Source organism: Lotus japonicus, chromosome 3 (assembly GCF_012489685.1).
Source record: "Lotus japonicus ecotype B-129 chromosome 3, LjGifu_v1.2".
In the NCBI taxonomy this organism is placed as follows: domain Eukaryota; kingdom Viridiplantae; phylum Streptophyta; class Magnoliopsida; order Fabales; family Fabaceae; genus Lotus; species Lotus japonicus.
In genome coordinates, this window is record NC_080043.1 from 95,116,346 (window position 1) to 95,139,219 (window position 22,874).

General features: G+C 33.7%; 4 protein-coding genes across 7 annotated transcripts; 1 reads left to right on the forward strand and 3 right to left on the reverse strand.

Moving 5' to 3' along the window:
• The first annotated feature begins 248 nt into the window (after positions 1 to 248).
• LOC130747738 (probable protein S-acyltransferase 19) lies at positions 249 to 6,344 on the forward strand. The gene is made up of 9 exons (XM_057600753.1): positions 249 to 432; positions 1,368 to 1,481; positions 1,584 to 1,991; positions 2,722 to 2,790; positions 2,908 to 2,979; positions 3,078 to 3,206; positions 3,313 to 3,393; positions 3,988 to 4,188; positions 4,790 to 6,344. Exons 1-9 carry the CDS (start codon positions 388 to 390, stop codon positions 5,873 to 5,875), a joined length of 2,205 nt encoding a protein of 734 aa, XP_057456736.1. The 5' UTR covers positions 249 to 387; the 3' UTR covers positions 5,876 to 6,344.
• Positions 6,345 to 7,697: 1,353 nt separating this feature from the next.
• On the reverse strand, positions 7,698 to 13,919 carry LOC130747739 (uncharacterized). 4 transcript variants are annotated; one of them, XM_057600757.1, is made up of 13 exons: positions 13,561 to 13,919; positions 12,530 to 13,446; positions 11,212 to 12,432; positions 10,879 to 11,097; positions 10,317 to 10,787; positions 9,786 to 9,929; positions 9,595 to 9,701; positions 9,213 to 9,247; positions 8,920 to 8,999; positions 8,665 to 8,735; positions 8,519 to 8,583; positions 8,294 to 8,366; positions 7,698 to 8,004 (listed from the first exon to the last, which is right to left on the reverse strand). In XM_057600757.1, exons 1-9 carry the CDS (start codon positions 13,821 to 13,823, stop codon positions 8,993 to 8,995), a joined length of 3,384 nt encoding a protein of 1,127 aa, XP_057456740.1. In that variant the 5' UTR covers positions 13,824 to 13,919; the 3' UTR covers positions 7,698 to 8,004; positions 8,294 to 8,366; positions 8,519 to 8,583; positions 8,665 to 8,735; positions 8,920 to 8,992. The 4 variants fall into 4 exon arrangements, with proteins under 4 accessions (XP_057456740.1, XP_057456738.1, XP_057456739.1 ...); XM_057600755.1 differs by having other exon boundaries at positions 9,349 to 9,701; XM_057600756.1 differs by having other exon boundaries at positions 9,595 to 9,929.
• Positions 13,920 to 14,001: 82 nt separating this feature from the next.
• Positions 14,002 to 16,019, reverse strand: LOC130747740 (uncharacterized). Its single transcript, XM_057600759.1, has 6 exons — positions 15,814 to 16,019; positions 15,260 to 15,397; positions 14,710 to 15,165; positions 14,521 to 14,580; positions 14,309 to 14,383; positions 14,002 to 14,148 (listed from the first exon to the last, which is right to left on the reverse strand). The coding sequence occupies exons 2-6, from the start codon at positions 15,393 to 15,395 to the stop codon at positions 14,066 to 14,068; spliced, it is 810 nt and encodes a 269-aa protein (XP_057456742.1). The 5' UTR covers positions 15,396 to 15,397; positions 15,814 to 16,019; the 3' UTR covers positions 14,002 to 14,065.
• An 817-nt stretch (positions 16,020 to 16,836) lies between these two features.
• LOC130747741 (replication protein A 70 kDa DNA-binding subunit D-like) lies at positions 16,837 to 20,386 on the reverse strand. The gene is made up of 12 exons (XM_057600760.1): positions 19,941 to 20,386; positions 19,439 to 19,581; positions 19,087 to 19,354; positions 18,915 to 18,999; positions 18,690 to 18,814; positions 18,502 to 18,592; positions 18,245 to 18,383; positions 17,988 to 18,145; positions 17,778 to 17,898; positions 17,526 to 17,696; positions 17,388 to 17,456; positions 16,837 to 17,294 (listed from the first exon to the last, which is right to left on the reverse strand). The coding sequence occupies exons 2-12, from the start codon at positions 19,577 to 19,579 to the stop codon at positions 17,130 to 17,132; spliced, it is 1,533 nt and encodes a 510-aa protein (XP_057456743.1). The 5' UTR covers positions 19,580 to 19,581; positions 19,941 to 20,386; the 3' UTR covers positions 16,837 to 17,129.
• Between the last annotated feature and the right edge of the window lie 2,488 nt (positions 20,387 to 22,874).

Consider the following 22,874-nt stretch of genomic DNA (forward strand, 5'->3'; position numbering starts at 1 on the left):
AACCAACTATTATTAGTGTCTGATACCCTTCGTTGCTTTCATGTTTTGTGCCTTATAACCTAAATACTTGAAAACATAGTCATTTAAGGATTAAATATAGGAAAAAATTATGAATTATATAAAGTAAAGTTTGATCAAAATTAGGGAAAATATAGTTTATAAAAAAGAAAGAAAATAAAAGAAAAGAGTAAGAAGTGGGTGTTTGGAAGAAAGATAAAAAGTTTCTAATTTGGGATTAGGTATTTATGGTTTGTTTGTTTCCCTGTGCTGTGATATTCCTTTCCCCTAGGCCTAGTCTAGTCTGCAACTGGAACTAGCAAGTGAGTGCGCGCGCTTGCTGGCTAGTCAAAGTGGGTGCGACTCACAAATCTGAACTCACCAGCAGCTATGGTCAGAAAACATGGTTGGCAATTACCTGCTCACACTTTTCAGGTCAATCATCTTCTTCTTCTTCTACTTCTAATTTTGTTAGGGTTTACTGGATTCGCCAAATTCATGAGTATCTCCACGCCTATTATCATGTCATGTCTCTTTATTGCTGAATTATTGTGATCGCGTGATTTTCGTTTTTATTTTTTTTATTTTTTGTTGCTGTTGTTATCATGTCTACATCTCATGATTAACGCATAACGTAGCTGCTGGCATAGATTGCTCTGATTTTGTTGTTAATGGCTCAAGTTTTCAGTATCTCATTGCTTAGGGCGTGTTTGATTATGATTTTTTTTTTCTAATTAAGGTTTTAGAAGTGATTTTCAAGAATATGACAGATAGAGACTAATAGATTGGAATAAGGAAATTTTAATTTTATTGTTAGTGAAGAGTTTTGCTGTTTGGTACAAGATGAATGATACTAAAGAGTGTTGGAAGAGAGAGAACATGAGGGAGAAAAAAGTGAATGACAGAAGAAAAAATAAACAATGATTCTCGATTACACATTTCGTGCAAAAGCTTCCTTTGGTGAGATAGACTGGAATGTAAGAGCATGAGAGGGGTGTACTTGAAGAAATTGCGCTGCAAGTTTTAGGATGTTGAACATGACCCCTGTGCTATTTAGTTGACAAGAGTAAATTTGATCCTTACATCATTGAATTGCATGTGAATGCTATTTGCCCATATTCTTGTTGATTTGTATAATGCTTAGTGTTTTTATTACACTGGACTTTATATTCTGCAGGTGTAAGCTTATTTATCTAAAATTTGTTGTCCCTAGTCCCTACTTCTTACATCATTATATTATATGTAAATAATATTTTTCCATATTCTTATTGATTTGTATAATGTTCAGTGATTTAATTACACTGACTTGTATTTCAGTTGCAGGCATGTCAACTAATTTTTGTTGAAATTGTTGGTTCTTACATGAATAGGTTGTTGCAATTACTGTATTCTGCTTGTTGGTGATTGCTTTTTATGCTTTCCTTGCTCCCTTCATTGGAGGTCATATATGGGAATACACCTTCATTGGTGTTTACTCTCCTGTGGTATGTAAATGGCCTTTTCAATCCGACTCATTCATTATATAGTATTTACTTACCTACAGGAGGCAGGGCTTATGTTGTTGTCTCATTCCTGTCGCCTTGCAGGCACTCACTGTTTTCATTCTCTACGTTAGATGTACTGCAATTAACCCTGCAGATCCTGGCATTATGTCTAAATTTGACCCTAGAGTGGGAAATAAGTTCAATTCTTCCCATGGTTTATTGGGGAAGCATCAATCTTCTGAACATGATGGGAACACTGCAGGAGAGCATTCTTCTCCATCATCTGCGGCTTCTAAAAGGTCTATGACAAATATGAGCAAGAAAAGCTCAGTGGAAGATCTTGAAAGAATAGATAGTTCAAGAAAACACAATGAGCAAAGCTCATGTGATGTAATTGGAGGAATTTTCTGCATAATGTTTTCACATGAAGATTGCCGGAAACAAGAAGTAACAGCTGATGAGCAAGGTGGTGGAGAAGATGCTCTGTTCTGCACTTTGTGCAATGCTGAGGTATTACAGTGTCATTTGTGGCCTTTTGACACATTGCACACAATATTTGAATTTCAGTTCCTCCATTCCTAGTCAGCTTAGCTGTAAGTGATATCTATTACATTTTCTTTTACACGTGCATTCCTATGAATTGTATATACGGATTTGAAGTGTACAATAATAAACCATGGGTTCATTATGAATAATAATAATAATAAACTATGGGTTCATTATGAATAATCTTTAAAATTAGACTTTTGAACAGGTGGCTTGATTTTTTGAATTTCTTTTTGTGCTTCTTTTGGCTAAGTTTTGGTTTTGATGAATTTTTTTTATTCTTTCAATTTCTTCCTTTTAAGAACATCTAGCTCTTATGTATTTTCTTCTTGTCTTGAATTTCTCTCATCTATAAAATTATCCTGGCCAAAATTTGTTATCTATTTGTAGTCCTAATTCTTGGGGCTTCCAAGATGCTGCTGAATTATGAACCCTTCTTGGAATTTTTTTACACACGTTCATACAAACTTGGTTCATAGGGATTCTGGTGAATTATGAGCCCTTTTGCTTTTACTCCTTCATCTATTTCTGGAAATTCCTGCCACTAGAAATTTGGACTGAATTATGGTTGCTCTAATTTTATAAAAACCTGTGGTTGCATGCAGTCAATTTAGGCATTTGAGAAAACCTCAAATTAGATTTCCGCTTCTCGCTCAGTTTGTATATTTCATGCCCTTTGTTTCCCATTTTGCAGGTTCGCAAGTTCAGTAAACATTGTAGAAGTTGTGATAAATGTGTTGATGGGTTTGATCACCATTGTCGGGTATGATTTGTATGCTGAGTGACAGCTTACAACTTGTAGTATTGTTGAATTGTGGTATAAAACTTTCATGATTTCTTTTCAACTTTGAGCTTCACTTGATACATCACATTGCTGCAGTGGCTTAACAATTGTGTGGGTCAAAAAAATTACAGCTCTTTTATTGCTCTCATGGCATTTAGTCTTACATGGGTACGTATATAGGTCCACAGAAATTATTTATTACTTAAAAGCAATGGTTTGCTTCATTTACTAATAATACCTTTGGTCATTGTTCTTCTATGTTTCAGCTTGTTATCGAAGCTGGAGTGGGTATCGCTGTTTTGGTGCGTTTCTTTGTTAACAAGAGAGGAATGGAATCTGAAATTATTGATAGACTTGGAAACGGATTTTCTCGCCCCCCATTTGCAGTTATTGTGGTATCACTTTTATTTATGTTTTATAGTAAAATCTGGCATATGGCAAATGGTGATATTATTAACTATATTTGAGATTTTGTTATGTTACTTGGTTCAATGTGTGTAGGTTTTAAGTACTGCAGTTTCTGTCTTGGCTTGTGTGCCTTTGGGTGAGCTTTTCTTTTTCCACATGATACTGATCAGGAAGGTCAGTAATTCAGTAGCTGAAAATCTGTGGGTTTTCTGTTGTTCTTTTTTCTTCCCCACCCTAGACTGCTTGGCACATATCATTTGATTGAGGGGTCTCTATGCATTGGATCTTAAGGTGCATATGGTGGAGTTTTAGCAAATTTATTTAGAAACAAAATATCATTTTTCGACGGAGTTTGTATTCAATTTTTTTTCTATTTTAATTGAAATCCATTTACTGGGAAAAGAAAATAATAGTTTAGCACTACGTAAAACTGTTATGGGAGAAGCTTCAAAAAAGTGATTTTGGCTGTCTTAATTTAATTGTCTCCTTATAGGAACAAAAAATAGATGAGGGTAAAACATCCTCCTAAATAAAACAGAAGTATACATGATGCAAAGAATGAAATAAGATGCGGCGATGTCTGTCCTAGAAAATAATTTTTCATGCTTAGTTACAGAAGCATTTTGGTGATGTTTGCCTGGATGTTTTGCGTCCACTCTGAGATCTGTAGATCACTATAATAACTAGCTTTTAGTTTCTGGCCATAATTTTAGTCATTTCACACACAGTGTTATTCTCATTTGCTCTTCTTTCTTCCTGTTGGATCAGGGCATCACGACCTATGAATATGTTGTAGCAATGAGAGCCATGAGTGAAGCACCTGCAGGGGCATCAGTGGATGAGGATTTGCCAAATGTACTTTACTCTCCAACCGGATCAGCCACAACTGGACTGAGTGGAGGAAGTTCTCTTGGTTTGCAGTATAAAGGGGCATGGTGTACACCTCCTAGGGTATTTGTGGATTATCAGGTACTGTTCTGTTTTTCTTTAGGAAAGGTACTATTCTGTTATTGATTGAACTAAAAATGAATGTCTTAAGAGGAGTGCTAGCAACACACCCTCTCCCACACTTCTTATGATTGGTCTGTTTTCAAAATAGTCAATATATTTCTCACATTAAAAAATGTTGACTTCTTAAAAAATTAACCAATCACATGAAATGTGTTGAAGAGTGTGTTGCTAAATTTTTCATGTCTTAATTAGGTTATGTAAGAGAAACGGATGATAGAGTGAATAGGAAGAACAAAATGAATGGTGGGACAGATGAACTGTATATTCAATGATGTTTGCTGCAGCGACTAAATAATAAAGGGGTTGCTACGTGCAATCCCCGTAGAAAACCAAATCATGATGGGACAAGTAATTTTACGAATTTAAAAAATGAAATTCTCATTGATTTGCCTTATTTGCTAATTTTCACGCCTTAATCTATTGAATTTAATTTTAAACATTATGACATGCTGCTAACCCTTTTTTGAGTGTCTTTCTTGACAAGGAAAGAGACTGTTTTTGTTCTTAAAAATATTTTTATGGATTGATTTATGGGGCTTGCCTTAAACATGGGTTTTAGGAGGAAGTCGTGCCTCATTTGGAGCCAGGAATGCTACCGTCAACTGTTGATCCAGATGCAGCTGGAATTGCAGAAAGAGGTGAAAAGATGCCAAAAAGGCCTGTTCGTATTAGTGCCTGGAAGCTTGCTAAGTTGAATTCACAAGAGGCGATGAGAGCAGCTGCCAAAGCCAGGGCATCTTCTTCAGTTTTGCGACCTGTAGATAATCTCCATCACCCTGATGCAGAATTAAGCTCTAGTGGGAGCATGAGAAGTAGTTTGAGCGCAGACACCGGAACTAATAAGGAAATAAAACATGATTTGAGATTGTCTCCAGTGAGGAATTCTATTGCTCCTAGTCAAGGAAGCCGTGATGAGTATGAAACTGGAACCCAAAGTATGAGTAGTTTCAGCAGTCCAACCCATGTTCAAGAGGCAGTTACACTCAGCCCTCTTCCACAGGGTCACAGTTTGGGTGGCTTCAGGGCAGTTACATCAATTCCTAGTGTGGTGCCTGAGCGTCCTCTACCTTCGAAAGCAACATTATCAAACTTCAGGAACCCAATATCTAATCCTTCTCTTGGATTTGATGGAAGAGTGATGCCAAAGGTAATCAGTAACGATCCGTTATTGCTTTCATCTTCTGGGACATCTATTCTAAGAGACATGAAACGGACATCAGTTGTTTGGGATCAAGAAGCTGGCAGATATGTGTCGGTTCCTTTATTGCCCTCAGAAGCTCGAAACAGGTCATCCGTGCGAATAGAATTGCCAATTTCAAATGCTGAAACAAGCAGTATTGGAAGAAAACCAGTGATTCCACCGCAGGACTTGTCATCGTCTGCACACAAAACACCAGGGCAGCATGCCCAAAATCTGACGTATACAGGAGATTCTATCTTTTTTGGTGGTCCGTTTTTGAGTGTGCCTGCTAAGGATGGTTTGAAAAATGAAAGACATCAAATGTCCGCAGAGGCCCAAGATAGCAGAACAGTAAACTTGCCCCAAGAGTCAAGATCTAAAAGGGATGCGGTTTCGAATCAACTTCCCGTGTTTGTTCCTGGCAGTTTTGACAATATGCTTCAACCTCGGTCTAGCAAAGATTAGCTTAACATGTTTGAGGTTCCAATGAGTCGGACACAGTTTTGGTTGGAATCAAGAGAGGATGAAGAGGAAAGTTTTCTTATGAAAAGTATCTGGTGAAACGATTCTGGCCTTTCAGATCATACAAATCAAACCATGGCGGGCATCATTTGACTCCAACAGCTAATGGTGTGTTTTTGAGTTAGCTTCAGATGAACCACACTGAAGTGCAAGGTTCCTTCCACGTTTATAGTCTTGAAAAGTGGGATTTGTCAGTCCCATGCACATAAACAAAGTTTCAGTTTCAATCCGAACACACACTAAGGGGTTATTTATTCATCGTAAACTTAGGTATTGTCTGTCATCTGACAGCCGGAATGTTTAAGATATATCTCAATACACCAGGCGTTTGAGGTAATGAACCTATTTTTTGCTGAACATGCCTTGAGAAATGTGAATCAATAGTTGAAATCTCAAAGCATTTGTGACTTTATTTAGCATGATCCTCTTAATGGGTTTAATAGCATGTTTGAAAATCCTTTCAAAATTTAATCTTAAAGTAAAGGGAAAATCAATTTTGGCAAGAAGCTTCCATGAGTAGCTTTTAAGTGTCAGAAATCAGAATTGATTGAGCAAAAATAACCTGATCCAACTCCAAGCATGCTATTTATATCTTTTGTTCTACTTTAGGGATGGCACCCGCGCGGGGTGGGCCCCCCATCCCCGCATCTTTTTCATGACCCCACTCACCATCCCCTTGGCAAGGGTGAATTTTCTCCTCATCCCCAATCTCCACCTCTTCACAGATCCCCATGGGGACCATTAACACATCATTAAAAATAAAATAAAACTATATTAAATATAAAAAATACGTAAATTTCTACTTGGACTACAAATAATTATATATAGAAACCACAAATGAGAATGGAACATGTCAAATTCTATGAAAATATATACTAATAACTAATGTTTAAATTACATTGAATTTTCTATTGTGTGTATTATTAATTTTTTACCTATGTATACAAGGCGAGGATTTCGCGGGACGGGGACAGTGATCCTCACCTCCATTCCCAAACTTGTCTTGGGGGAATTTTTGTCCCCACCCCCATCCCCACAGGGAAAAGTTCCCCAATATCAGGGCCCCAAACAGGGCAGTCCTCGCAGGGATCCTTATATACATGTGAAAATTGTCATCCCTTCTACTATACTAAGTGCAAAGAGAATTCATAGGAGTTTATTTAGTGTACTTTTTAGAAGATAAACTTCAATAAGCCTGTATTCAAATGGTGAGAGTTGCACTTTAACAAGTGTATATTAATGCAGGTGATTGAAAAAAAATAGTGATAAATTATACGAATTATGTAAAAAATTATGAAAGGTACTAAATTTATTTTATTCATTTTTTTAGTCAACAACTATAACTGTATTATTTTGGTTGTAGATGGCTCTGTTCTCACTTCTCATTTATCTTCTATAGTATTGGGGTTAGAATAGATCCTTGGCTAGATTTTCTGCTACGTGCCACTTGATTTAAGGTACACTAGGCTCTAACTTACCCACAAGGCACTGTCTCGTCGTTTTCAGCTCATAGCATTTTTGGTAAGAACTAGTAAGGTACCCGTGCCGTTGCACGGGTCTGCACGACGATCACTGTGATTTTAACCAACAATAATTATTAATATACATAAATTTATTTATTTGTAAATATTTATTTGTAAAAGATAAGTAAATTTTACGTTCAAATATGTATTTCTAATGATATTCTTGAATATAAGCGAGCATAATAAATTAGAATAGCTTAACTAACAATCATTGCTTCTAAGCAAAAGCATGGTATTCAGCCTTACTACTATAAATATTGCGTGAAACAAAAGTGATTGAATCACAACACCCATGAGGTCAGTTATCCAAATTTGATGACAGAATACATTATACATTATAACCTTACAAATAGTTATATCCATGTAAACTAAAAATCCAGGCAAACATGTGTGAAAGAACAAATAATTGTAATTTTGATTTAGATTTGATAAATCCAAACACCATATGCATACGGTGGCCACTTGAATCGTTGAGAAGAACCTTTCTTGAATCGAGTAGTGACGACACAAAGGTTGAACCTTGGTAGATGATTGGAGCATCCACAGCCCCTACAATAACCAAAGAAATATTAAACTAAGGTAAAAACAATATGAAGAAAGCAAGTGATAATTAAGGGATAACATTGAACAATGTTAGAACATAAATCTCCTAAGTCAAGTGATACTTGTAAAGTAGAATTGATGCTAGCAACCATGAATTGATTAAGCAATAACAAAAGAAATGCTTTTATGGTTTAATGAGTTAGTACTTAGTACACTTCTAGTATAAGAAGATCAAAAGAAAGAGTAGAAGATTTGAAGTGATATAAAGTAATGAGTGAAATAGTAAATAACTCACAATATTTTGAATTTCACATGATTTGTTGTGACTTTGTAGAATCAAGAGCTGAAACTTGTACTTCCATTGCAAGCTAAATACATAAGATAAATTATTTAAGTCAGAAGGAGTAGCTTTAAACTTAATGTCAGCTCATATTTATAAACTTTTTAGCAAGAATATTTTATATTTTACTGATTAGTCTAAATTACAAAGCATTTGCTGTAATGAGTTCAAAATACAAACCAAATCTCCAAAAAGTAACACTTCAGCAAGTTGTAAATTTGGACAACAAAAATGGTGCATCGACCCTGCAAATAATATGAAATGTGGTTATTAATTTGCCATTCAATATTAATATGCTAGTTTATAATGGGTTTAGAATCACTTACATGATGAGGAAGTTGAGAACTCCCAGATGAAAAAAAAACTTCTTCCACAATATGTAAACATACCAAAAAGCCTATATCATATTCAAATATAAATATTAATAATAGGGAAAGTGCAACTTGTATAATGTTGCTTTGGAAAGTTCAAACAAACTTAATGAGGTCTAGCTCCATGAGAGAAAATTTTAGTAATAAAGTTTCTTAAAGACTCTCTTAATGGAAAACATGTTATCTTATAATGGATTTAGATAAACTTACAGGATTAGGAAGTTGAGAACTCCCAAATGAGGACAAAATACTTCTTCCGCGTCATGTAATCATGTAAGTGCACCTAAACCCTATATATTTTGAAAACATGAATATTACTTGCTATGGAAAGTTATAACAAATAAAGCTGTCTCCAAATTTCAATGGTGCAAAAAAGTAGCAAACTTGGTAGATAATGTTGCAAAAAAAAATGCATTTGCACAGGTAAATAATTGTGACATGTAAATATTTAACCATTCTAAACTAAAGCAAATATGGCTGTTATATTAGCACAACTTTCATACCGGAATGAAGTTTTATTATGATATATATCAAAAACCTGAAAAAAAAATATTCATATGGAATAGTTAGTTCCCTAACGATATATAATATATATAATTAAATTATATATATATATATATATATATATAAAAGACTCACCTACTGTAAATTTTGAAAGACCTCCTTGAACACAACATTAGTAGTTGTGTTTAAGGGTTTTCCTTCACTATCATGTATTAAGATCTTCAAACCTTGTTTACTTTGAACTCTAGAAAAGGCCACATACAATTGACCATGACTAAACACTGGCTTAGGCAAATACACTCCAACATTAGCTAGTGATTGACCCTGTGACTTGTTGATAGTCATAGCATATGAGACAATAATGGGGAATTGTCTCCTTACAAGTTTAAAAGGCCATGGTGATTGAGATGGGGACATGCACATTCTAGTAATGTAAGTCACAACTCCCTTGTTCTTTCCAGAGATTTCCTTAGCTCCAATAACATGATCTGAAAGGTGTGTAACAATCATTCTTGTGCCATTGCATAATCCTTCACATTGGTCTAAATTTCTCATCAACATGATTGGTGTACCAATTTTCAATTTGATCTTGTGATTAGGGAGACCAGAAGTTCTAAGTGAATTCAGAAACTCAGGTGTAAGAGTCTGAAGTATTGGATTTTGAAGTGCTTCTGATTTGTCAATTGAATCAGAGCTCAAATATTCTCTTTCATTACCTGGTATTAATGATAGAACATAATCATTAAGCTTGTCCACAACCTCAATTGTTGATGCAAGAATAGCTCTAGAATTTAAATATTCTTCTTTCAAGTAATTTCTTGCCAAATATGGATAAGTGCTTTGCACTATAGCACATATAGGATCATCAAAATTAACAATGAGGAATGATTCAGGAATCTCTATAGTTGCATAACCATCATTTGGCTCACCAAGTTTTCCATCACCAACATCTAATAACCATTGTGAAAATTGTTGAAGTTCATTTGCATTCAAATTATTTGGATCATTTTGTAAACGCATATTCTTTGTGAGTTTCAATACATGGCAATAGTCCCAAAGATATGAAGCATTAATTGTTGCATTGACAATATCAGAACGACTACCTTTTGGTATAACTGGAAGAATTTGTCTGAAGTCACCCCCAAAGACAATCACTTTTCCTGCAAAAGGAGCATTTACATTATTAGAGCAATTCATGATATCTCTAAGACTTTTATCTAATGCTTCAAAGCAAAACTTGTGTGACATTGGAGCCTCATCCCATATAATTAGCTTAGCCACTTTCAGTAATCCTGCCAATTCACTTCCTTGGTGAATATTGCAAGTTGAGTTCTCTGATGTAGGCACTGGGATAGCAAATTTAGAGTGTGCTGTTCTTCCTCCTGGCATCAATAAAGATGCTATCCCACTGGATGCTACAGTCAAAACAATATCTCCTTTTGCACGTAAAGCTGAAGCTAGTGTCTTCCACATAAATGTTTTTCCGGTACCACCATGACCATATAAGAAATACATCCCACCCTGCTCGTCAGAAACTGCTTTCATGATTGTGTCAAATATAGTCCTTTGCTCATCTGCAACGTATGAACAACAAATTAAAATATGTGTTACGAAAATATGAAAGATAAAAAATAAATAGTTTAACATGATATAAAATTGCAAAACCTGTGAGAGACTTGAAGTAATTCTGGAACTCCTCATTCAATTTAGTTGTATCATAATCACGTTCAGCATATATGAGCTTGTTTCCCAAACGATTTGTGACATATCCTTGTGGATAAGGCATTGATGGGAAATCCTTCAGACTTCTTCTATTTGATTGCAGTAACTCTTCAATCAGCATAAGAGTTATATTTTGCAATTCATTATCACTAAGCTGCAAGTCTAACAAAAAAGAACAGAAAATAAATATGAATTATATCAGATTTTATAATGAACTTTAAGCAAATAATTGTGTTACAATATGGTATATGAAGTATAAAAGGACTAATTGTTTACCTTGGATATTTGATAGCTTTCTTTGTTGATAAAGAACATCTTCTGATAGCCATTGCCATGTTTGCTGCCACACTTTCTCAGGTCTCGTAATGCTGTTGGAGATTAGCAATCTTAAAAATAACTTTCTTAAATAGTGACCTGGTCCCCAATCTTTCGCTTCCTTAATAGCTGCAATATACTCTCTATCATCTTCCAAGAATCCCATTGCAAAGCATGCCTCGCGAAAGGTAGGATGTAGAATATCGCCCACAGTTCTGATGTCTTCATAGCTACATGGTCCCTTAACAACAGCTAACATCATTCTCAAGTAAAAAAGTTCACCAGAAATTGGAGGAACCCAATTAAGTCGTCCAACAGTGTAACCCCGCTTCCTAAGTTGCCAACATCTTTTTTTTGCCTTGTAAACAAACTTTGACACAAACTGTGCATAAGTCAAATTTCTACCTTCATGATAGATCTTATTTGCATTCAACCATGATGTAAACATTGATTCTTTAACAGTTGCTTTAGAGAGTACGGAACCAATATCATCATCATCATTAAAATACACACAATGTTCACCGGGAAGATGAAAATAACATCTTTCAACCGCAGGGGATCTACCATGTATTGGAAATGCCAAAACTCTCCAACATGCCTCACATGATGAGATATATCGACAATCAAGATATTGTTTAATTTCATCCATTACATCAACTTGATTTCCATTTTGATCTTTAGTAGGGACAATAGCTGCAGTGATTCGATCATACCCTTTGTTGATGTATTTGAATAAGTACTTTATAGAAGTACTTTGATTACACCATTCAACATTCATATGTGTCTGATACTTCAATAAGAGTGTTGGATTATAGGGAACAACATAACGGTTGTCAAGAATGATACCTCCTTTTTCAACGGTGTTGCCATTATTTCTTCTCCTGTATATTGGATAACCATCCTTGTCAACAATAGTACCACTCTGATATTGCTTAGGAAAGTACTTGGAACATTTCCCATTTTTCATGCATGGTGATGATTTATTAGCTGAACCACAAGGACCATGTATCATATGAGAACTGACTATTTGATATAACTCTCTCTCATGTTCTTGGTTAGGTATTTCAGCTGAAATAATTTTGTCAATATCCTCTGGATTTGGATACTTGTTATCTGGATGCAAGAAAACCAGAATGTGCGCATGTGGCAACCCTCTCTTTTGAAACTCAATTGTATATATATCTGCATAGAAAAAAAAGAGGTAGTTAGAAAGTTTTCAAAACATATTTTAGTAAGATAAAAAAAATTGGATAAAAAAACGTAAAGGTATATTCTTTACATGCAAGCACACGACCAAATATTTTTCCCTTCTTTAAATCTGTCATTAGTTCTTCAAATTTAATCTTGAAAACTCTAGAGACAATATCAGGACGATCTTGTGCTGTTAACTTCATTGGTTTAAGAAACCTTTTAATTTCTGGCCAATTTGGATTGCATGTGAATGTAAGGAACAAATCAGGAAAGCCAACGGCACTACAGATTGCCATGCCATCAAAATACAACTGATCCATGAACCTACGACCTCCTACAAATGTTGAGGGCAATATGATTCTTTTCCCTCTATTTGATCCCTGATTTTGAGTATGATCAACTTGAGAAGTTTGCAAACTGCTATATTTATCAACTCTCAACTCTTTTTGATGATTCCTAATATAAGACAACCGATCAGACTCCATCATAGTGTATGCATCGACTATAAACTGTTGAAACAGTCTCCTGGCTCTCAACAAAGTTTGCCCTTCATCTCTACGCATTTGAAGTCTGAAAGATATCCACTCTCTAATAGTAACTTTGTTTCGTTTGGATTTTTTAGAGCCAGGACTATTTCTATGTAGCACGTCATGCCTATATCCATCTTCACCATAAGGAAATAAAAGTGGATATTGCAAACCTAAATAGCCCGGATATAACTCATTTATTCTTTTCAATTTTCCACTTTGCCATTCAAGTATTATGTCTCTGTTTGACCCCACGTCAACATCACCAACAATAAGAGCAGCAACTTCAGAAACAGACGGTAAGTTATATATTCTTCCATCGGTAGCTCTATCAGAAATGAGTTTTAACTTGCAGTCATGTATATGTGAAGCTTTAAATCTCTCCTTTGCCATTCTAAATGATTTTGCATATGCATTATCGTGATCAAGCATAGCAGACAACCTCCTCATAATTTCTGGCTTGAGATGATCCTGATTCCTATTATGCCAAATATAAATGATTGTTATTATTTACACAAAAATGTACTTCTATCATAACTAAAATGACTAATTTAATAAATTTAATCTCCAAAAAAAATTATTATCTACATACCTGAATGTAGATAGTCTATTTTGCACCTCATTCTCAGTGTCATATATATAAAGTTGTGCAAATTTTGGAGAATCACCAGGCTTAGGCAATAGGCTACCAATCAGATGACATGTTTGTCCTTGTATTCTAATGGTAGGCGGCCCTTTGCCATCATTTATTGACGTATCTAGTTTTGCTCCAGGTGATGTGAAAGCAAACATCATGTTATATGCACGTATATGCTGTTGAAAATTCTTGCTATCAGGGGAATCACAATCAAACATAAGATGCTTCAACACATTTGGGGGGCTTTTCAAAAGTGGAAGTTGAATCTTCCCATCACCACAACACTTTTTAAATTTGGGGTTCTTTGTCTTTTTGTCTTTTTGAGTTATTTCTTGGTACCACATATATGCTCCACAATGCCGACATTCAAAGTCAGGATTTCCAATATCAGCATATCCTAGTATACGAAATAATGATAAGCACATAATATGCCAACACAAAATTTGAACTAATAGTATTCTCACATACTTGTATTAGATGTCCCAATATCTCGCCCAAGATCATCTTCAATAACATATTCTTCATAAGAACTTGAATCATCATCTGATATTAAGGAAAAACGAAGACAAAGTTAGTTGTGGAAGGAAAAGCATAATATTAGTTTAATAATACACTAAAAGTTTGTAAAAGAATGTAATAAACATAAACATCAACTTCATCATAATCATAATCATAATAATACACTAAAAGTTTGTACTATTACCTGTGCTAGATAGCGCCATATCATGCCCAAGATCCTCTTCGAGAACAAAATCTTCATTAGAACTTGAATCATCATCTGACATTAAGTGAAAAAACCGAGGCATGTTATTTGTGCAACTTGTCTCCTCAAGATTGTGATATTGCACAAAAAGCATACTATTCAGTCTAATAATACATTAAATTTATTAAATCGCTGTAAAAGAATGACTTTACCATCAACGTGCCAAAGTTCGTCTTGAAGACCGTATTCTTCATCAGAACTTGAATCATCATCTGTCATTAAGTGAAAAACTAAGATATAATTAGTTGTGCAACTTGTCTCCTTAAGATTTGTCATACTGCACAAAAATCACCTTATCTAGTCTAATGATACATTAAATCTTTGTAAAAGAATGACTTTACCATCAACTGGATGACAATGAGAAGTCTCAGGGATCTGTGGTTCTTGATCACACACATGTGTTTCTCTTATTAAATGTGTATCTGACATCAATGATTGCTTCACACTTGAGGTTGTTTTTCTTTGTTGAGGCCTTTTCTTTCTCTCCATAGTAGAATTTTCTGCATCTACTATATTGTTGATGTTGTCATTGAATTTAGAGAACTTGGTAAAAAGGTTGACACCCAACAAATTAATGTCAACTGCATTTCTTTGCACATGCTTGACCTGATTGCTTGGTTGACTCCATCTATTGGATTTAGAACTTGAAGTTATATCGGGAGTGACAACACTATCATTTGCCTTGTTAAGAATCGCGGATGAGATATCTGTTAAAGGTGTACTATGCAGTGCTCTTAGGGAACATTCTCTATCTGCCTTCATAGAATTAGTCTCGATTGACATATGATTTTCAATATCTACAAAAAAAAAACATTTGAAACTTATTAAAATGTGAAAAAGGTAGACTGATCACAACAACGACTGTATCAAAATAATCAAGGTTTAAAATACCATGATGAGCCCGAAGCAAGATTTGTTCATTACGTTGACTAAATGCCATTCTTTTTCTTCTCTTCTCCTCTAATATTAACTTCCTTTTCAAACGTGCTTCCTCATGTTGACCTTTGTTATTTGGTCCTTTGTCCATGGCTTCAAAAGAAAGTAGTTTACTATTGTCAATTTAAATCAAGACCCAAAAAGAAAGTTCAGGAAACATATTTGAGAGATGAAAGTAGGAAATAGGTCCTGAAATCAAAAACCCAAATACATTGTGATTAATGGAAGAATGTGTTGGTGACAAAAGAAAGTTAAAGTTGGTAATGGAAGAAGAAACTTATTAATGGTGAGATTTTTTTCAAAGGGGATTAAAAATTTAATGGCAGGCAAAAAAGTACTGAGAAAAGAAAATATGTAATGAAAAGACTCATCCACAATATAGTAAAATGAAAGAAAATCAACATATTAAAAAAATATGTCTGACTTAAAATCTTGGAATCAAGGCAAGATTTTATAGGATACAAACAGGAGCACCAACATCCCAGGAAAATAACCAAAACAACACTAACCTTGCAGAGGGAAAAGGAGTTTGTCGAAGGAGCTTCACCGAACCCAAACAGAGCTCCAATCAGCAGCAGGAGTATGCTTGTAGAGGGAACCAAAAAGAACAATAGTCATCTAGGGTTTGAGATAGGAAAGGAAGAAAGCAAAAGTGGGAGAAGAGTATAACTGGCATGGTGGGTCACTTGTGCTGATCAAAAGTGATGGGGGGAAGAAAAGCAATACCGTACTTGTGCTGCAGAAAAGTGATGAGAGGAAGAAAACAAATATGGTACTGGCAAGGTTACAATTGGAATAAGATTATGAGTAGAATATAAAATAAAATTAGAATTAGAATAAAAAAACAAAGAGTTCAAAAAAAAAAACCACCAATATATGGTGGGTATGTGGCCACGTCACTATTTTAAAGTGATCTTGCATTTGAATGATTTTATTATATCATGATTTTTTTTCACGGATATACTATCATGATTATATACTTTTTTTTTTCTTCTTTGAAGAAAAAGATAAGCTTATTTTGGTTAATATCAAAATATATTGTCAGTTACTTTTTTTTTGAACGTAATGTCAATTATATGATTTCTTAAAAAAGTATATTTGATTGGATTTGAATTATTTTATTTTATTGTTTACAGGAAAAAAAAAGGTATACTTTATACTTTATTATACTTTATTGATACTATAAATAAACTTGATGAGAGTAACACTCTGATGAAACATAAAACACCCCACCTCTTGTCTGTAGTATGTGTCATATTGAAACCTCTCTAGGACAAAACTCATTTAAGATAAAAAAAATTGATGCATCGGAAAACTGATTAAAACTTATTTTAATTTGACCAAAGAATTTTAAAAATTATTTTAAAAACAGTTTATTTACAAAACAACCAAAGATACAAAAAATAAAATTGAGAGCATAATCAATCTGGCACTGTGTTATTACGTTGAACAGAAAATTTGCCCAATTCTATTTTTTCAAATGATTTCATATCCAATCAAACCAATGCTAGATCCTTACTGTTTTCAAGAAATAGATTAAATAATACAAACTTAAAATTAAAATTAATACAAGGTTCCAAGACATATATTCACTCCATATAATAAAGTGAGCTGGAAAACATCTTCCACATAGTGAAGTCAATACTGGCTAAACAGTTTAGATAGCATCTAATTACAAAAAGATTATATAGCATCTAATTACAAAAAAGCCACAGTTACTGATTCAACTGTTTCTAACAACTATGGTTAGTTTCTATTCTAGCCAAAAGATGCAAAAAGAAGTTTCACTCATAAGCTTCATCTTAATAATAATAAATGAAGCATATCATTCAGTTTTGATGTGCTTTGTGACTTTTGAAGAAGAGAGTTGAACAGAAGGCAAATCTTGGCATGCAAAATCATCATCTAGTGTATCCTTTGACAATCTCTTAGCAGGAGTACAATGTCCTATTGATGTAGTATCAGAATCAGCTGTTGCAGACAATGATTGCTGAAAATTTAAGAGAAATAAATACCAATCAGCACACTTCCAAATTATTGGAGCAGGTTTCAATCTTGCTTTATATCTTAGTAAGACACTTACAATCTCATATGCATCATCTTCTTTGAGGAAGGAGCTAATTGATTTCCCTTTCTTGCTCATTAGGGAATCCTACAGATAAAATCATGTGTTAAAAGTTTATAAATCCAAACTTTTTTCATAAGATGGATCAAAAGATACCTCATCAACTTGCAATTTGTCCCTTATGCTTTCAATGGTCTTTTCATTATCAGAAACTCCTGTGACAGAAAACTGTTTGTAGCCGGGTTGAACCTTAACTTTAAAGGCAAACAGTTTTCCAAGAATGCAATCAATTGGTTCTGGAACAGCCATTGCATCAAATTCACCTTCCTACATAATGACGAAACAATTAATCTCCAAAAGAAACATGCATAAGACTTTAGTGTAAGTTGTGTAATTGTATATACTAACATCAAGAAGTTGCTTCTTAAGATCAATAGCAGTTTGCTTCACTAATTGGATACACTCTCGATCCCACAGCACAAATTTTGAACTATTATTGTTATAGGATACCATAACTTCAACCCTAAATCTGGAAATACATACATTAAACAATTAGTAAAGCATATCATATGCAAAAACGCATTCATCAAAACATAGATAGTGATTAAAGTATATAACCTTGGAACTGTTTCAGTGTTTTTTTTCCCACATTTTGGACAAGTGAATGGTAGACTTGAACAATCTGCCTTCCTATTGCACTTAAAGCATGCTTCATAGCTCCAACCATTTCCAACACACACTTTATCTATTTTGGCAACAGTTACTACATAGCATTCCTATCAAATACAATTCATGATCAAATTTGTAGTTGTGTATTAAAAAAATTGAAGATGACATAAAAACAATGCAAAAAAAATTATGTTTGAACCAGATACCTTCTGAACCTCATTAAGCTGAGACAAACTTTTAACAATATCATTTTGCACAAATTTCTCTTCACTTGTAAATTGAGAGCATGAAGAGAATTGAGACATTTTTTTACTGTAAGATTCATTGACACATATTGAGCCCAACCTATAAAATTATTAGCAATTTAAAGAGATGTGTAATAGACTCAAAAATATAAATATAACAAAAAAATCATCTTGATAAAACTATAACCTGAATCTAATAAAAGATGACAAAATTGTACCTATTTTTATACTCCTGAATCTCCGCAAGAGGTTCATCAATGAACAATTTCGAACAATACATTGAGTTTTGGATGGTTGTTGGATATTTCCCTGCAAAAAAATAGTGATTTCCATATTTCAAAAGTTAGTACAACAAAGTCAAAAAGCATAAGAGAATTTAAATTAAATATAAAATAACAGAACAAACCATTTGTCTCTTTTATCTTTGCAAGAGAAAGCAATATGACAACATGACCTTCTACATGTGTTTCCAGAAAACTTATCATCCTAGCTGCATAGTTCTCCCACAAAGTACAATGAAGAGTATTGTTCCTTCACAAGAGAATAGAGAAAAATAAATGAATTTAAAATTGTACTAATCAATTACATAAGTTGCTAAAAAATAGAGTTAATAATCCTATAAATTTATAACCTTTCATCCTTTAAGACCAATACCACCCTTTTTGGCACACTCTCTTTTTGAATTTGTACGACATCTGACAATTCACCGATCACATCTACAAATAAAACATAAGTTACAACATAACTTCTATTAAAAAAGAATCCTAAAAAAGTAACTTTTGTCACACCAAATATCACATTACCTACTAACACTTCAGTAGATGCACCTCCCGCTAAGATGTCATCAAAGGGAGTGAAGTGATAAATATTATGAGGTATTTCAGGAATTTGACGCGCTTGCACTATTGTCCCTTTCATGAAAACTAATTTGTAAGGATGATTTGAAGTCCTAAATTGACCATCATTGTGGTTAACCTCAAAGTTTTGAACAATATAAGTGTTGTCCTCCTTAAGCATTGACTTCCACTTGTCAATATCGAATTTTTTCACTACAGCTGTAATTTTTCCTCCCTGCAAAAGTAGGAACATAAAAATCTCATAGTCAATAAGTGTAGTATTAGAAAATGAACATGAAGCCTCAGTTAAAGAAACTACCTTTTGATCCATAAATATCATTTCCATGGCATTCACTTTCGATGACTTCTCAACAACCCAAAGATTAGTTATTCTTACTCCCAATTTCCATGTTTCTTTTGAATCATCAACTTCAGCAATCAAGCTAGTCTTACGTGCCATACCTTGCAGGGAGAATGGCAACACAAATAAGGCTTCTAAATCTAAAACCAAATAAAAGAATAATATTTTTTGGAAATCATATTTGGCTTCAAATCTTCACAATCTTCAAAATCTGACTCAAAAGTGTGAACAATGTTTTGTGAAGGGATTTTTTTTTTAAATATAAGAGGTGAAACGGTGAACAATGTGCACACCTCAAAAGTGTAAAGCAAAGCAAAGTCAAATCTTTAGAGAGTAGAAAAAGAGGGAAACATATTGAAGGAAACCTATCATCTTTCTTGATAAAAAAAAACAAATCTTCAAAGAAAAAGATTTGAATTTTTTTTATTTACATGTGAAAAAAAGGGGGAAAAAATCAAACCTTGATGAGTTGTAGAAGACTAAGGAAGAAGAAGAACAAATGCATTCACCGGTTCTTTACAGGAGAGAAGTGATGAATAGATTGTGAAAAATGTGAAATATGTAAAGTGATGGGAGGAAGAAAAGTGATGAGAGGAAGAAAAGCAATACCGTACTTGTGCTGCAGAAAAGTGATGAGAGGAAGAAAACAAATACGGTACCGGCAAAGTGATGAGATAGGATGAAGATGGCAGAATCCAGAGTAAAAAGTTAGAGAGAAATCTGGAATAGATAAGATTTTGCCTATATTTTTATTATTATTTCTCTTTCTAAAGTGTCAGAGTACATCAAATTGGTTTGAATTGAAAATAAATTAGAGAACCTATGAAATGAAAAGCAACATGAATAAGACAAAAAATAAGAGAGGTAACAAAGAATGAAGGAGAGAAGAGAACTTAAAATAATCTAAAAAAATGAGAGCACGACACGTCACCAGTTAGGGTAGGATTTTCTTAGAGTATATTGATTGACTACTGATGATAAAAGACAATGACCTGGTCTGACTTCTGGTAAAAATACTCCTAGCTGATAATTTCTGCATCAGAAAGGTTTGAGTGATTGGTCTCTCTATGAAGGTTTTGTCACCAGCTAGGCTTGCAGTTCTGGAATCAGCTTCATGATACTGATCCATGTAGACATTGACTCGTAGATAGTGGAGAATTTCTCGTAAGAAAAAATCGGTAAATTATTGCAACACAGGCATTTTATCATTTCAAAATTAACAGTTACAAAAGAAACAAAAACTACGAAATCAAGCTAGGAGGATGCATGCCATAGAATCTCATACTTCACATGGGGACTCAAATGGAAGATCCAAGAGTTCCAATCCTTCCAAAGACATTATTATTAAATATGGAAAAGATTATCTAGATTATGTTTGAAAATGATACATGTCATAAGTCATAACTAATTTATCGGATTTGCATTTGCATAAGGGCGTGTTTGGAACGGTGTTCCCAGTGCTCCATATGCACATCTCATTGAAGCATTACTGTGTTAGGTTGTAGAGTTTGGCCAAACATACATCGGAGTGTGTGCATAACCCATTTTCAAACACACATTAAATGGTTAATCAATGTTTGAGATGCAGTTGAAGCTACCTTCAAAGGCATGGAAATGCTAAAATTTCACTTTTCATAAGACAAAACTCACCAACAAGATGTGGCACAACTGATAGATAATTAGACTCTTTAAATACCTAATTCAGAGTTCGATCCCTGAACGATGCATATGGAAAAACGTTTATTGGGATATGTATACCCCCTTAACGTGATCTTTAATACTTGAAAGATTAATCTCATGACTTTCGATTGTAGAGATACCTATGGGGAAACAAGACAAAACTCAAAGGTGAGAGGGAGGGTAAAGAAATTTCAATACAAGCACAAGCTATATAGAGGAAAACCAACAGATGATATAGAAATGTGAGATATTGGGGCTCATTCAGGCACATTTACCTTTAGATAAAAAATTAAAATTGTTTTTAAAATTTGAGTTACATACATTTAATTTGTGTTAAAAAAATTACTCATCTGTTTCTTATTAGCAGTTGATTTTGAAAAAAAAATTCATATATATATATATATATATGTCTACTTAAAATTTTAAGAGAGCATTAACTGATGGTTTTTCAAGTAATGTCTTTGTGGGATCAATATACGATGAACAATAAAATGCATTCTAAAGGGTTAAAAAGGAAAACAAATAATACATTTATAAAAATATCACAATTAATTGCACTTTTTGATATGCATGGTTCTTCTCTTTTTAGACCGTTAATTAGGAAATGAGGTAGTATGAGTTTAATGAAAATGCATTTTAGGTGTAAAACAGTTTTACACTGACAACCAATCATAGAACGCTACATAGAATGAACAATTACTGTTGTTTTAAATTTTAATTAAAGTAAAATATTTTTTAATTTGACAAAATTCAATTAAACGATTGTGTAAGCAAACTAAAAGTGCACATGTAACAAAAAAACTAAATGTGCACAAACCTTAAAAAAATATTCCCTTCCTTAATATTCTTATTGATCAATCTCCAAGATGCTAAGTTTGCTTCCTTTCTTCAAAGCCTTAAAAAAATCTTGTGGTGCCTCCTTAAACGTTTGGTAGTTGCTTTGCCTGTTTGTCATTTTTCTAATTGTCTATTTGTCTCATTAGTCACCATCCCCTTGTTTCTTCTCTTTAATGATCATGCTAGGGTTTGGGGATACTTTCGGCCTTAATGTCTCTTTCTAGCATCTTATAGTTTTTATTTTTTCAAAGCTACAACTTCTTGTTCTACTCTATTAACAATATAATTAATAAGTACTCTAAATATTGTGTACTTAGGACACTTGAAAAGAATTTTTTTAATTAAAAAAACACTTATTTTTGGTATTTTCATAAACCCGAGATGATTGAGAATGTGTTTGTGTTTCTATTAACGTGAATGTGAAAGAACTTTTATTTTCGGGGAGGCCACACCCTCCTTTCACGCTTTGTTGTCTTAAAAATTACGTTTCTCCATTTTGTTTGTTTCGGCGGAAAAGAGTTGAGATTATGTGTGGTATAAATGCGGTAGGCGCCCCTTGGTTTCGCTAGAATGAATGTAATTTTTTTATCCTCATGGAAGTTACACCCTCATTTCACGTTTTATTGTTTTAAAAATCACTAAAAATAAAACTATATTGGTTTATTTTATATCACAAGTGAGAATCCATGTGTTATAAAATAAATAAAATTTGTATGAGGAAAAGCTATATAAAGAGGTTATTCGCCCTTAAAAGTAAAAACTCTTTTTTACGTAGGGTTGCTTATTATTTTTAATAAGCCATATAGATGAATGGATAAGATAGTAAAATGATTTTTTTTATAAGCAAGATAATAAAATGATATTGATATATACCTAA